This window comes from Boleophthalmus pectinirostris, unplaced genomic scaffold, assembly GCF_026225935.1.
Source record: "Boleophthalmus pectinirostris isolate CB_2022bp ecotype Guang Dong unplaced genomic scaffold, ASM2622593v1 HiC_scaffold_22, whole genome shotgun sequence".
NCBI lineage: Eukaryota > Metazoa > Chordata > Actinopteri > Gobiiformes > Gobiidae > Boleophthalmus > Boleophthalmus pectinirostris.
The window spans coordinates 37791870-37806058 of NW_026571190.1; the positions used below are offsets into that span (position 1 = coordinate 37791870).

At 39.5% G+C, this 14189-nt stretch overlaps 1 protein-coding gene across 2 annotated transcripts in view; it reads left to right on the forward strand.

The window, feature by feature from the left end:
- Positions 1–14189, forward strand: part of arhgap10 (Rho GTPase activating protein 10) — a 275079-nt gene that overhangs the window by 82660 nt on the left and 178230 nt on the right. For both annotated transcript variants that reach the window (XM_055158167.1, XM_055158166.1), the window contains exons 4-7: positions 5430–5501; positions 8273–8374; positions 13708–13818; positions 13941–14045. In XM_055158167.1, the coding sequence (XP_055014142.1) occupies positions 5430–5501; positions 8273–8374; positions 13708–13818; positions 13941–14045 (390 nt within the window). The remainder of the gene's footprint in view (positions 1–5429; positions 5502–8272; positions 8375–13707; positions 13819–13940; positions 14046–14189) is intronic.

Sequence of the window (14189 nt, forward strand, 5' to 3'; positions counted from 1 at the left end):
CCACTCTGGAGGGTGGTTTCAGATTTTTTTTTTAAGCCCCCAAAACGCCGTCACCGTCTAAACGAAAGGCACTTCCAATAAAATATTTTGTCGTTTTTGCCCGCAAGCGTTGTCGTGTAAACAGGCCCTAATAGTCTTTGTTAAACCACTTCTTGTGCAAAGTTCATATGAAACACAAACATTTTAATCATCAAAACACTGAAAATGTCAAATGTGTCGCATGAACGAGTTTCCTTCAAATAAACAAGCAACAAAACTGCAGCTGTGACAAAATAATTTAGTAAAATAAACCAAAAAAATACTCTTGGCGATATATCGATACAGCAGCCCACGATATCGATACTGTATCACCACATAAAACGATACGATATATTGATCTTTCAATATTTTTGCACACCCTTAATAGAAAGAAGGAAAAAAGTTCCATTTTGCTTCTATAAACGTTCTAAAAAGTATACATGCATTTGTACGTATAATGGTAAATCTCAGTTGAGTTACTTAAATTTTTGTGTTTAAATGTGTCAGTATTTCTGTAATTGGCTGAGTTTGCAATAATATTCTGAGCATTAATATCTTAAAATTACAGCCAAAGTGCATTTTGGTTGTCACTTTGCAAAACATCAGAGCTATATTATGCTTTTCTTCTTTTTAACCACAACAAAACCAAACGTTTAAGCTAAAAAAAAAGTGGTCAGAATAAGAGACGCCTTAATTTTCACCAATATTTTCATAAATATGTCACTGTGCTTCTTGCATAATTAGCTGTAGCTGTTGTTGTTGTTGTTGTTTGCTGAAATTAAGCCGCTCCTCTTTTACCACGAGAACATTTCCAGGAGCCACCTTAACGATAAAGTCCCCGTGTTTTCTTTTCTCATTCAGCTCAATTCAGCCGTCAAAAAACATTAATATCAACCCACAATAGAATGATTTAAAATATTTGCGTTTGGTTTGTCTCGGCTTACACACACAACCTGTCAAAAGTTGGGACACACCTTTTGATTTAATGTTTTGAAAGTGAAGTTTTATAGACATACAGACAGAAGTCCTCTGTTGCCTTTTATTGGTTTGTTTTATAGATTTTTTGATTGACTATTTATTTGTTTTTATTCAGTTGATTTTATTATGTTTTTATTGTATTGTGCAGCACTTTGGAAACAGTCTTTGTTTATAAAATGTGCTATAAAAATAAAGTAGAGTGGATTGAACATGAAATATATGAAGCAAGATATGTGGAATTACTCTACAAAAACTAAAATCATAAATTTAAAATGACTTAAATTAAGAATTTGTTATAATGATTTGAGTAAATTTCACATGAGAAGTAAAATGATCTTAGGCAGGCTTTACAACTTGTGTACTGTATTTTTCAGACTATAAGGCGCACTTAAAATCCATTAATTTTCTGAAAAATCGACAGTTTGCCTCATGTATTAATTCTGCTTGTGCTGACCGGAACCAGACCAGGACTGAAAATGGTTTAGTCCTGGTTTAGTCCTGGTTCAGTCCTGGGATCAGTCTTGGTGCAATCCTATGATCAGTCCTGGGTTCAGTCCTGGTTCAGTCCTGGTTTACTCCTGGTTCCTCAGTCCTGGTCCAGGTTCAGTCCTGGTTTAGTCCTGGTTTAGTCCTGGTTCAGTCCTGGTTCAGTCCTGGTTTAGTCCTGGTTTAGTCCTGGTCCAGTCCTGGTCCAGTCCTGGTTCAGTCCTGGTTCAGTCCTGGTTCAGTCCTGGTTTAGTCCTGGTTCAGTCCTGGTTTAGTCCTGGTTTAGTCCTGGTTCAGTCCTGGTTCAGTCCTGGTTTAGTCCTGGGATCAGTCCTGGGATCAGTCCTGGGATCAGTCCTGGGGTCAGTCCTGGGGTCAGTCCTGGGTTCAGTCCTGGTTCAGTCCTGGTTTAGTCCTGGTTCAGTCCTGGTTCAGTCCTGGTCCAGTCCTGGTTTAGTCCTGGTCCAGTCCTGGTTCAGTCCTGGTTCAGTCCTGGTTCAGTCCTGGTTTACTCCTGGTTCAGTCCTGGTTTAGTCCTGGTTTAGTCCTGGTTCAGTCCTGGTTCAGTCCTGGTTTAGTCCTGGGTTTAGTCCTGGTTCCTGGTTTAGTCCTGGTTTAGTCCTGGGATCAGTCCTGGGATCAGTCCTGGGTTCAGTCCTGGGATCAGTCCTGGGATCAGTCCTGGGTTCAGTCCTGGGATCAGTCCTGGGGTCAGTCCTGGGTTCAGTCCTGGGGTCAGTCCTGGGTTCAGTCCTGGTTTAGTCCTGGTTCAGTCCTGGTTTAGTCCTGGTTCAGTCCTGGTTCAGTCCTGGTTCAGTCCTGGTTTAGTCTGGTCCTGGTTCAGTCCTGGTTTAGTCCTGGTTCAGTCCTGGTTTAGTCCTGGTTTAGTCCTGGGATCAGTCCTGGGATCAGTCCTGGGGTCAGTCCTGGGGTCAGTCCTGAGTTCAGTCCTGGGTTCAGTCCGGGATCAGAGTTTAAGCTATTATCTGTTTTTTGTTTTTTTTTCCATTTTTCATTTAAACACAAAATCAAAAACTGAAAAAAACAAATCATTATCTGTTTTTGTCATTTTGGTTTTGGAGACAAATAATGAAGCAAATAGCTGTTTTTGTCATTTTCTTATTTTTGGTTTTATATTGAAAAACGAATGAATGAACGACACACTGCTTACACTTAAACATTTTTATTGACTTTATTGTACGACACATACAGTCTGATTGTATCCAGCTGCCATTACACAACAATATTATATAAATGTTTTTGTAATAGTCAAAGAATGCTGCTGTTAAACATCAAGGGTTTGTGAACGAAACTCAACTCAACTCCAGCCAAGAAAACGCTGCTTTATCTGTTATACGTGTGTAATCTAAGGAGTCAGGAGTCATTATTATTCATTCACTTTTGGGTTCGGTATAACATTACACGTCCATTGCGTAAGAGCAAACATCAATATAACAATAACAACGACAGAGCTGAACAATACTCTATGTTACAAACGAATCGGAATCGCAGTTTGAGTTGACACAAAGATCAAATCGCAAAGACTGCAGGTATTTTACTACAAGATTGTTCCCGATAAACAACAAAATATCCTGTAATTTTAACGAAAAAAATCGTATACGTGTAGTTTTACGTCATGGACCGGTTTTATGTCTGACAATATTTCGGAGGGCGTCCGGAGTCCTGGTTGTAGGCCTTGTTTTAGTCCTAGTTTTAGGCCTGGTTTAGATCTGGTTTAGACATGGTTTAGTCCTGGTTTTAGAACTGTTCTTAGACCTGGTTTAGTCCTGATTTAGTGCTGTTTAGACATGGTTTAGACATAGTTTAGTTCTGGTTTAGTCATGGTTTTAGTCATGGTTTTAGACCTGGTTTAGACATGGTTTAGTCCTGGTTTAGTCTTGGTTTTAGACCTCATTTAGTCCTGGTTTAGTCCTGGTTTTAGACATGGTTTAGACGTGGTTTAGACATGGTTTAGACGTGGTTTAGACATGGTTTAGACATGGTTTAGACCTGGTTTAGTCCTGGTTTTAGACCTGGTTTAGACATGGTTTAGTCCTGGTTTAGTCCTGGTTTAGTCCTGGTTTTAGACCTGGTTTTAGACCTGGTTTAGACATGGTTTAGACATGGTTTAGTCCTGGTTTTAGACCTGGTTTTAGACCTGGTTTAGACCTGGTTTAGACATGGTTTAGTCCTGGTTTAGTCCTGGTTTTAGACCTGGTTTTAGACCTCATTTAGTCCTGGTTTTAGACATGGTTTTAGACATGATTTATACGTGGTTTAGACATGGTTTAGACATGGTTTAGTCCTGGTTTTAGACCTGGTTTAGACATGGTTTAGTCCTGGTTTAGTCCTGATTTAGTCCTGGTTTTAGACCTGGTTTAGACATGGTTTAGACATGGTTTAGTCCTGGTTTAGTCCTGGTTTTAGACCTGGTTTTAGACCTCATTTAGTCCTGGTTTTAGACATGGTTTTAGACATGGTTTATACGTGGTTTAGACATGGTTTTAGACATGGTTTAGTCCTGTTTTTAGACCTCATTTAGTCCTGGTTTAGTCCTGATTTAGTCCTGGGTTTAGACCTGGTTTAGTCATTGTTTAGTCCTGGTTCAGTCCTGGTTTAGTTCTGGTTTAGTGACGTGGCCCGTGTGTCGTACAGAAGAAGGTGCGGTCCATGCAGTGTACGCGAGAAAACATGATCCAATGAGATTAATTTGATCTTCTGATATTTTATGTTATTAAGTTCAGTCGAAACTGTCAGGTATGAAAAACAACTCTTGGTCTATAAAAAGAACCTAATAACATGAGACATGATCCACGCGGTGCGGAAGGTGTATGGAGTTTAAAAACACAAACCTTTTTTACCACACGAACATCACAAATTGGAACAGAGTGTTTTCCATTTGAGAGAAGAACTCAGCCTAAATCTGCAGGGTTTGTGTGTTAAACATGTGAATGAAACAAAACACAACTCCAGGTCTGTTTGTGATGAGGAAACGTAAGAACATGGATCAGAAAAATCAAAAATATTGCCATTTTAAACCAGATTTTAAAAATTCTAAACACTGAGACACGCCTGGGTTGGGATGGTAAATAAAATTGTGTGCAGAAGATTGCGCCACCTACGGGCCAGGACCACCAGACTACAGACCAGTTATTACCTTGATGCCTTTAGACAGATCAATTCTGTCAGAAAGCTCGGACACTAATGCACCTTAAAAGACGGCAATGTCTTGGAACGCACTTTAGAAAATGGGTGGGGGCTGTTTTTGTCATACAATATTTTAAATTATTTATTCTTAGTATTATTTACGCTGCTGTTGACCTGGGCCTGAGTGTAGTATTTTGTTTTTGCGTATTTTTATGCTGAAATGACAAATAAATTCTGATTCTGACTTCAGGGTCGCTGCATTTTTTTTTTTTTTTTATAGTCATTTGCAAACATGGATTTCTGTATTTTGGGTAAACAAATGACAATTTATGCTTCTTCTTCCTGTTGGCAGGGATCAGATTAGTCAAAAAATTGTGATAGTCCTGTTTTAGTCCTGGTTTAGTCATAGTTTAGTCCTTTTTTAGATCAGATTGGTCAAAAATCTGGACATTTCTTGTATATAACTGGGACAAATCGCTGGTTTTGTATAAATCTGCTGGGACAGGGGACACAGAGCTCAAAAGTTGGACTGTCCCGGGTAAATAGGAACGTCTGGTCTCTCTATTTTAAACATAAAAGTGTGACATTAATCCTTTTTTTCCCTAAAGCATGCAGCCATAACCATGCGAGCTACTTAACACACAGTGGAAACAAGCGCTTAAAATCCAAAATCCAAACATGTTGAGTCATCTGAAATATTAATGACTGTGGTAAAGTGGAGCTATAATAGAGGCATTGTCTTACTCTCTCTGTGTCTGTGTGTGTGTGTGTGTGTGTGTATGTGTGTTCTGTTTGTTTAGATGAGAAACATCACTGAGACGCTAATGAAGCCCCTGGAGAAGTTCAGGAAAGAGCAGCTCGGAGCAGTCAGGGTAACGTATGACACTACATATCTCTGATCTGACTCACATATACACTAACTCTTGTTTAAAACTCAGATTATTTAGCTTTTATTACTTATTTTTCTATTTTATTTTGACTTGTACATTTACATTTGTATAATCATGCCTTATTTACACCTGTCTCTTGCTCTTTTTTGCTACTTAATTAGAATTTATTATTACCATTTGTATTTTTACTCGATTATATTGTGTTGTGTGAGCTACTGTGTCCAAATAATTTCCCTCGTGGATCAATAAAGTTTGTCTAAATAAATCTAAGTCGATTTAAAACCACACAGTAACAAAGTGTGGATTGCAAATTTTGTGCAGTGGGAATTATTATTTACTTAAAAAAAAAAAGCATTATTTACCAAACAGAACAGACATTTTGCAATATTTTACAATTACTTCAGCTTTTTATGTTGTGTAAGATTTAGTTTGTTTATTAGGCACTCTCTATCCACTCTTTAAGAATGTTTAAACGCTAATTGCAATAGTTAAAGCCACAGTATGTAACCTTTTTGCCGAAAGTATATAAAAGCATGTTTTCTTATGTGTTTATTGGACTGCCAAACTTTACAAGAATGCGTCCTTACAGTGAGCAGGCTTGTGTCTCTTCCTCCTTGTTCTCATGGAAATGTTTCTCTGCTTATAATCCTTCACTGTATGAAATAAACCGGATCTGTCTCTGTGAGGAATATTCCATAAAATAGTTTTACCGTATTTTTCGGACTATAAATCGCTCCAGAGTAGAAGTTGCACCAGCCAAAAAATGCATAAAACATATAAGTCGCACTTTTTGGGGGAACTGTATTTTATAAAATCATAGACCAGGAAGCAACATTTCATCTTGAAAGTCAAGTTCTAGTAAAAACAATAGAAGAGAGAACAACAGACTGTTAACGTCACATATGAACAGTTCTTCAGATAAACTATAACATAAACAACAGAACAGAACAAGTTTAACAAACTCTCCATCTCACTCCAAATCAATAAATCCATTCAATTCTTTTTTTATTTTTTTTTATTCAAGTTTGTATTATATTTTACCATTTTTACCACATAACATATAATATAACAGACAGCAGCACATTACTTTGGGCCGAAGGAGTAAAACAACAAATTTATCTGTACATATGCATATGCAAGTGCATTCCAGAGAAAAAATAAACGATAAGATAAAAATGTCAAAGTGCCTGTGACAAGCCTCCACACCTCTCTAATTTCCACTCAGTTTAACCTGTTACAAGTACAATTATTTTCAATTCTAAATTAAAAGGCCAAATCCATACCACATCCATAAAGGCCAAAAACAAAGATTTGTTTTCCTAATGTACCAGTTTCAAATGTGTTTTGGTAAATTGAGCAGTCAAACCTGTCACAGGCACTTCAATCAAAAACAGGTGTCCAAGATTTTACAAAAATGTCCATGTTATCGTTCAACTTAACCAATAATTTCTCATATGAGACTATTTTCATCAAATTGTCCATCCATCTATTAAAGTCTGGAGGAGAAGGATCCTTCCATACACCAAGAATGACCCATGCTGCAGTTATTACCCCCACCTTTAAAACCACATACTCACATTTTGTTACCCCTGGCATTACTGATTTATCCCCAAGTAAACATCATCTTGGTGACCTGGGTATAGTTTTACCAATCCACCTTTTTATACATTCTAGTACTCTCTCCCAAAAGGGATAAACTTCCCCACATTCCAAAAATCCATTCAATTCAAGTCACTTCAGAGCAACTCCACGACCTCCGGAGGTAAACAGAGCGCCGCTTCCTCTTCTGTGTCGCTGTCGTCAGACTCAGCATCAGTTCCAGTTAGAATTATTCGGGTCTTTCTGAATCCCGACAGGATGGTTTCACTGTCACTGAAGTCCAGGCTTTGTCCATCCATCCAGTGACTTCAGGAAAGTTTCATGGTGCATCCTCCTGGTGTCACAAGTTTCTCTCTCACTCCAAACTTTCTTTCTGCTGCTCGTTTACTGTTTTCAGCTGCAGATTTCACAACTTGCAGCTTGTAATCTGCAAAATATTATTTTCTTTATAGGGGTATTGGTGTTTAGTCTTCTCAGTCGTATTAATAAGTTTGTTTAAATTGGTGCAGAAGTAATGGTGCGATGGACTGACATGATACAGACAGGACAGAGGCTCTTTCTGCAGGAGACATGCGCAGTAGAGCCAAGTGACAGTGCTTTTGCTGCTTGAGTGTGAAAATTTTAATATATAAGTCACAGGAAACACCCAAACTATGAAAAACAGTGCGACTATAGTCTGAAAAATACGGTAACTTAATTTTTCCGTGGGCACATGCAGGTAACGTGTCACCTCTACAGAGTTACTGAACCTTTTAAACGTCCCAATTTCAAAATAGTAAAAGATTACACTAAACTTCAGACATTTTTAGACAAAGCCAAATTATCATAAATCATCCTCTTTTTCTATAATTACTTTTATTGGCAGTGTTAAAAGGGAAATATTATGCAAAGCTTTTAACCATATTATCATTGTTTTCCCCCTCATTTACCCACTCCAAGTTATATTTAGAGTGATTCATGCATGTTTAATCTTTCTTCTCCTGCATTTAAATTCCTGTTTTATCATATCCCCATACACGCCCACTACTTTACTGACTTACCAAACACTTCAGCTAAACGCAGAGCGAATACACCATCTGCACATTTTGAAATTGTTGTTTATTCGATCATTTTCCGTCTTTAAAATGCGTCTTGTTTATGTCTCCTTTTCGCAGGCAGGAAAAAAGAAGTACGAGAAAGAAACAGAGAAGTACTACAGCTCCTTGGAGAAACTTTTGAACATGTCAGCAAAGAAGAAAGAGCCCCAGCTACAAGAGGTAACACCCCCCCCACTTATATATGCACATAAACCGCTCAGCTTGACAACAAAACCACTAGAGACAAGCAAGTTCTGTTCCGTTTTGTTTTGAAACCAGCTTCAAGGAACTCAAAGCGCTTAACAACAAGGATCCACTCACCTATTCACACACACACAGCCAGGAATCACACCAGCCAACCTGTGGGTCAGTGGATTTGATTGATTAACCAGTGATGTTTATGTCGAGAGGGGGATTTGAACTGTCAACATTCGCATCAGTGGACAAACGCTCTTCTGCAATCAGTTTGTGCTGCTTTAGTTTTGGAGATTTTAGCAATTCTTTTATAGGCCAAATTGGGGTCAGTCAAGCCCCAGGAAGCTTCAAAATGCTCTAAAACGGTCCAAAATGGCGTCATTCGTTTGTGTTTCGTTTGTGCTGCTGAAAGTTTTCTTTGGCTGATTATGGTTCTTAAGATATTATCAGTTTTATTTTCGGCCAACAACATTGTCCAGCCCCTCAAAATGTTAAACAGCCTCAAAACAGGCAGAAAATTATACGAAACATTTGTATTTTATTTGTGCTGTTTTGTGGTGTGACAATTTTCATTTGTGCGAGTATATTTAAAGTATTAATTATCAGAATCCTACTTTTTAAAGGTCTGATATTACACAAAATGAGAAAATGGACTCTTGTGAGCTTTAAGTCATGTTATAATGCTGCTACCTCCTCAAAAATCAACCTGGACAACCTAAACCATCCTGTCAGGATTCAGAAAGGCTGAAATAATTTTAACCCAGAATTTACACCAGGAGTGTCAGCAACAGGAGCCAGGAGCGTCAGTATACACTACATACTTTTAAAACTTTCAGTTTACACCAGAGGCAGCAGAGCTGCTCCTGTGATGCCAGCCTCTGTGTCTTGTCATATTTAAACACCAAACTTTTTACATTTTTTATGTATTAATTGTTAATTGGATAAATTATGTTTTAAATCACATTACAAAGATTGACAACAAGAGAGACGATGTTTTGCAGAGATAAGGAGCCGAATCTGTGATGCCATCCCATTAATTAAAGGCCCATCTCATGCAAAATAACTCTTTTCACATTGTATCTTCTGCACATAAACAAGCACAATTTGGGTTTTGGAACATCCATTACACAATAGTTATGAATTTCTTATGTATTTCTTGGAGTCAGTCACAGACCAGGAACTATGAATGAATGACTATTGCTCCTCCCCCCGCCCGTCCTGAGAAAGCACAGGCTCCGCCCTCCAAACGTGACGTAGGCTCTGAGTGAGCCGCCCTTCCTCCGCCATCTCAGGGAGGGAGGGGGAGACAGACGTGCACCCTGATAGTGGCAGGAATAAACTTTTATTCATCATGGAGATACAGCGCGTTCAGCCGCATGTGTTGGACCCGGAATCGGACGAGGAGTTTGAGGAGCACGAAGCTCAAGCCCCGCGTCGGCAAAAGCTGAATATTACTGATTGATAAAGTATTAATAAACGCTAGTTGTAGGAGCCATTTTTCTTTCGATTAGGCTGGGGTTAATTTGAGTCACTGTTTGTACTGTGTGCACAGGGTGACCTATATTTGGCTTGGCCACAAGGGGGCAGGGTGGAGTCAAGCCCTATATAAATGCACAGGTGCCAGTGTACTGGGTGTATGGGTGACAGGAGGTCACACATTTTTTACCGCTCTCCTTCTGGCCGGTGGTCTAGCTTTCACTACTCAACTCTGTAATATTATTGAGCATCTATTCATCCATCCTATTCCTTTCTGCTCTACAATCTAATGTGTCAGTCTCTCTCCAATTTATGTCTCTCTTTTTAAATTTTAATCTTCATGATTATTTATGTTTTGATTTGTTTTTATTATGATTTTAATGTATTTCTTATTCTGTAAAGCACTTTGAATTACTTTGTGTAGGAATTGTGCTGTACAAATAAACTTACCTTGCCTTGCCTTGCCTAGAGCGTTAGGCCTGGATCCCCTGCACCCAGAAACGACAAACGGTTAGGACTAAAATTGTCACTACACTAGGAGATGAACTTATTATATCGTGTACACTGCAGTGAGGAACAATAGTTTATGCTGTCGCTTTTGTTTAGGTGTTCATGTGGGAATTGTCAAGACGATGCGGGATGGAGGCGGTGGATAGATCCATGGGGCGGGTGCAAAGCGCTTTCTGCTACGTCAAACGCATCATACGTGTATCTGCTGCGTCATCGTTGTAGCAGCTTTAGTTCGTTGTCACGTGGGAGGGCGGCAGAAATACGCTGCAGTTTGTTAAAAAAAAACGCTGAATCAATCTAATAACCACTTTGGTGACATATACAAGGCCCACACATCAGTCTTAGAAGGTAGAAAGCTCTGAAAAGTTGATTTTGCATGAGATGGGCCCTTTAAGATACTCACCATTTCACTTTGTTCTTATGCTGTAGTTATCTGGATAACTCTTCTATTTTACATTAACAGCCTGTTGTTCTTTATTCTGTTGTTATTACTATATCTTGCCTTTCTAGATGAAATGTCAGTTCCTGGTCTCTGATTTTAAAACATAAATTTCTCCCAAAAAGTGCAAGTTATATTCCGAAAATACTGTATATGACGTGTCCAAAGAGCGATACTAAAAAGTGTCAGAAAAGCAGCACGTCTAAATATCGGGATGTAGTGAAGCGATGTTGGAAAAGGTTGTTGACCCCCTCGTGGATCGTCTTGTCCCACCTCTGGATACTGGCACACTGTGTAGCTGCTGAAAGTGTTTTTGTATATTGTTGTATGACGATGACAAACCCTCCGCGATCCAGCCTGTTTTCCATTTACGTTGGACGCACGCTGCACTTTTCCTGGCTTGTTTGGAGAGGAAATCTGTACTCACTCGCTCCACTGTACCAAGGTCAACACCGGTGGCTCGCTCGCTGTGGAACATCCCGTGCTGCTGTAATATAAATGATCTCTGTCTTAAATCACAGAGGAATAAAACAACCCCTCATTGTCTCTGGCCGGGGCTGGATTCCTGTTTTATTTCCGTGTAAGGTTAGCTCGCGCACATGTTGCGAGCAGCGGCGCACACTCCACATTGTTGACATAGTTGCCACGGGGCTGTTCTGCTCTGTGTGGTACAGCAGCGATTACCGGGCTTGGATAAATACACGGATTCTTCTATAGCCCAAAACGTTATGGACCGCAATACGTCAGCTGTTTTATTGTGGTTTAGAACATGATGTCATTTTTTTATGCTCGTTTTTTTGTGGTTCTGTGTAAAAGTAGGTCTGTTACGGTGACACTTTTTCAACTATATTTCTGAAGTTTACGTAATAATATTGAAACCAAACCATAAAACGGAAAACTGTTCTAAATGTTCGCAGTTTTACGCAGTGCACCTTAAACCTTCAAGTGCAAATAGTGTCATGATACAGAAAAACAACCAAAAATGTGGCTCCCTAAAATTATTGTTCCATCTTAACATTGAATGATAAGATGATATAGTACAGGCCTATGTAAAAGTAAAGCTTAGCCTCTGTGTAATATGGATTTGAGGTCTTCAGCATGCCGCAAATCTGGCCTCGACGCGGCTGTCTTGAGCGTTCAGGCGTCAATGCTCTCGGACGCGCCACGTCAACCAATCAGGGACGACTATCCTGTGACATAGAAACGTTATTATCCGGAAGGACAAGAAAGAGAAAGAAGAATCGGGGCCTGGAGCCGCAGACAGGACTGAACCAGGACTGAACCAGGACTGCACCAGGACTAAACCAGGACTGAACCAGGACTGCACCAGGACTGCACCAGGACTGAACCAGGACTGCAGCAGGACTAAACCAGGACTACACCAGGACTGCACCAGGACTACACCAGGACTGAACCAGGACTGAACCAGGACTGAACCAGGACTGAACCAGGACTAAACCAGGACTACAGCAGGACTACAGCAGGACTACAGCAGGACTACAGCAGGACTACAGCCAGGACTGAACCAGGACTGCAGGACTGCAGCAGGACTACAGCAGGACTACAGCAGGACTACAGCAGGACTGAACCAGGACTGCAGCAGGACTACACTAGGACTGCACCAGGACTACACCAGGACTACACCAGGACTACACCAGGACTACACCAGGACTAAACCAGGACTAAACCAGGACTGCACCAGGACTGCACCAGGACTACACCAGGACTACACCAGGACTACACCAGGACTACACCAGGACTAAATCAGGACTGCACCAGGACTACACCAGGACTGCAGCAGGACAAAATCAGAACTACACCAGGACTGAACCAGGACTGAACCAGGACTGAACCAGGACTGAACCAGTTTCATTATCGTGTCATCATCGGAGTATAAATATATACACTCCGCAGCCGCTGAGCCGATCACGACCAAGATGCACGTCGGGGGCGTCCAAACTCGGATGCAAAGGCGTCCAGCTAGAGGCGTCCAGGATTTGTCAGCGTCACATTTTGGTTAAAAAAACATAATAATCTGCCGTTCATTAGTGTGATCTACATGTACAGCTGCACACCTCTTTGCTGTGATCATATATATATTTTTTGGTCTTTTAACATTCACAGCTTCAGTTCTTTTTAAAAGACAAACAACAATAAATGTTTACTGGTCACATTCGCATCAAATGCTGTAAAATAATCAGTTTGAAAGGTTCACTATGTAACTTTTTAGTTGACGGTTTTTGCCATCTCCTTTTATTACTGTATTACGTATATTACAAACATCCAATCCAACTTTATTTGTATAGCACATTTTATAAACAAAACAGTTTCCAAAGTGCTTCACAGAGCAATGCAAACATTTTACTTTAAAAAAAAAATCTGCAGAATTATGTTTCAACCATAAGGAAACTAATAGAATAAATACATAAAATAATAATAATTATAAAATCAATGAGCAAAAATAATAAAATCAATACATAAAAGCAGTACTAAAAAAATAAAATAGATAAAAACAATAAATAGATAAATAAATAAAATAAATACACAGAGGACCACACAACTCACGCAGTGTTAAAAGCCAGATGGTAAAAATGTTTTGGGGACCACGAGCTGGAGCTGGACCTCGGGGTGTAAATGTGGATGAGGTCTGAGATGTCCTGTGTGGCCAGTCCATTCAAAGCTTTAAAAACAAATAATAAAATCTTAAAATCAATTCTAAAGTTAATAGGAAGCCAGAGCAACGACGCAAGAATTGGGGTAACGTGATCGTGCTTTTTTGCTCCCTGTTAAAAGTTCTGGAGTAACTGCAAGAGATGAAGATGAAGTAGAAACGTAAGATTAAAAACTGAAAAAAATGACAACACATTTCTAATTTTGTGTGTGTTTTCATTAGGCTGACGGCCAGGTGGAGCAGATGAGAGGACATTTTCAAGAGGAATCGCTGGACTACATTTGTAAACTACAGGAAATCCAGGAGAGAAAAAAGTTTGAATGTGTAGAACCGGTAAGACAATGTCCACAAACCAATAACTAATGTGGAAGCCAATGTTTTATAGCTTTTGGTTTCACGTTTCATTTCTGTGGCCGTGATAAACATTCTTATCTCGGTGTTTTCTTGTTTTGCAGATGCTGGCCTTCTTTCAAACGGTCTTCACGTTTTATCACCAGGGCTTCGAGCTCGCTAAGGACTTTGACCATTATAAACGGGAACTGCAAATAAATATTCAAAATGTAAGAAAACGCAAAAATAATTCGTTTTATTTTGCGGTTTTATTTAATGACCTTAAAAGCGCATCGTGGAGTTTCTGGTGGAGGCGCCGTCAAATACTTTTCTCTGTGGAGATGTTATCGATTTGTCTGGAATGTTTCACAGTA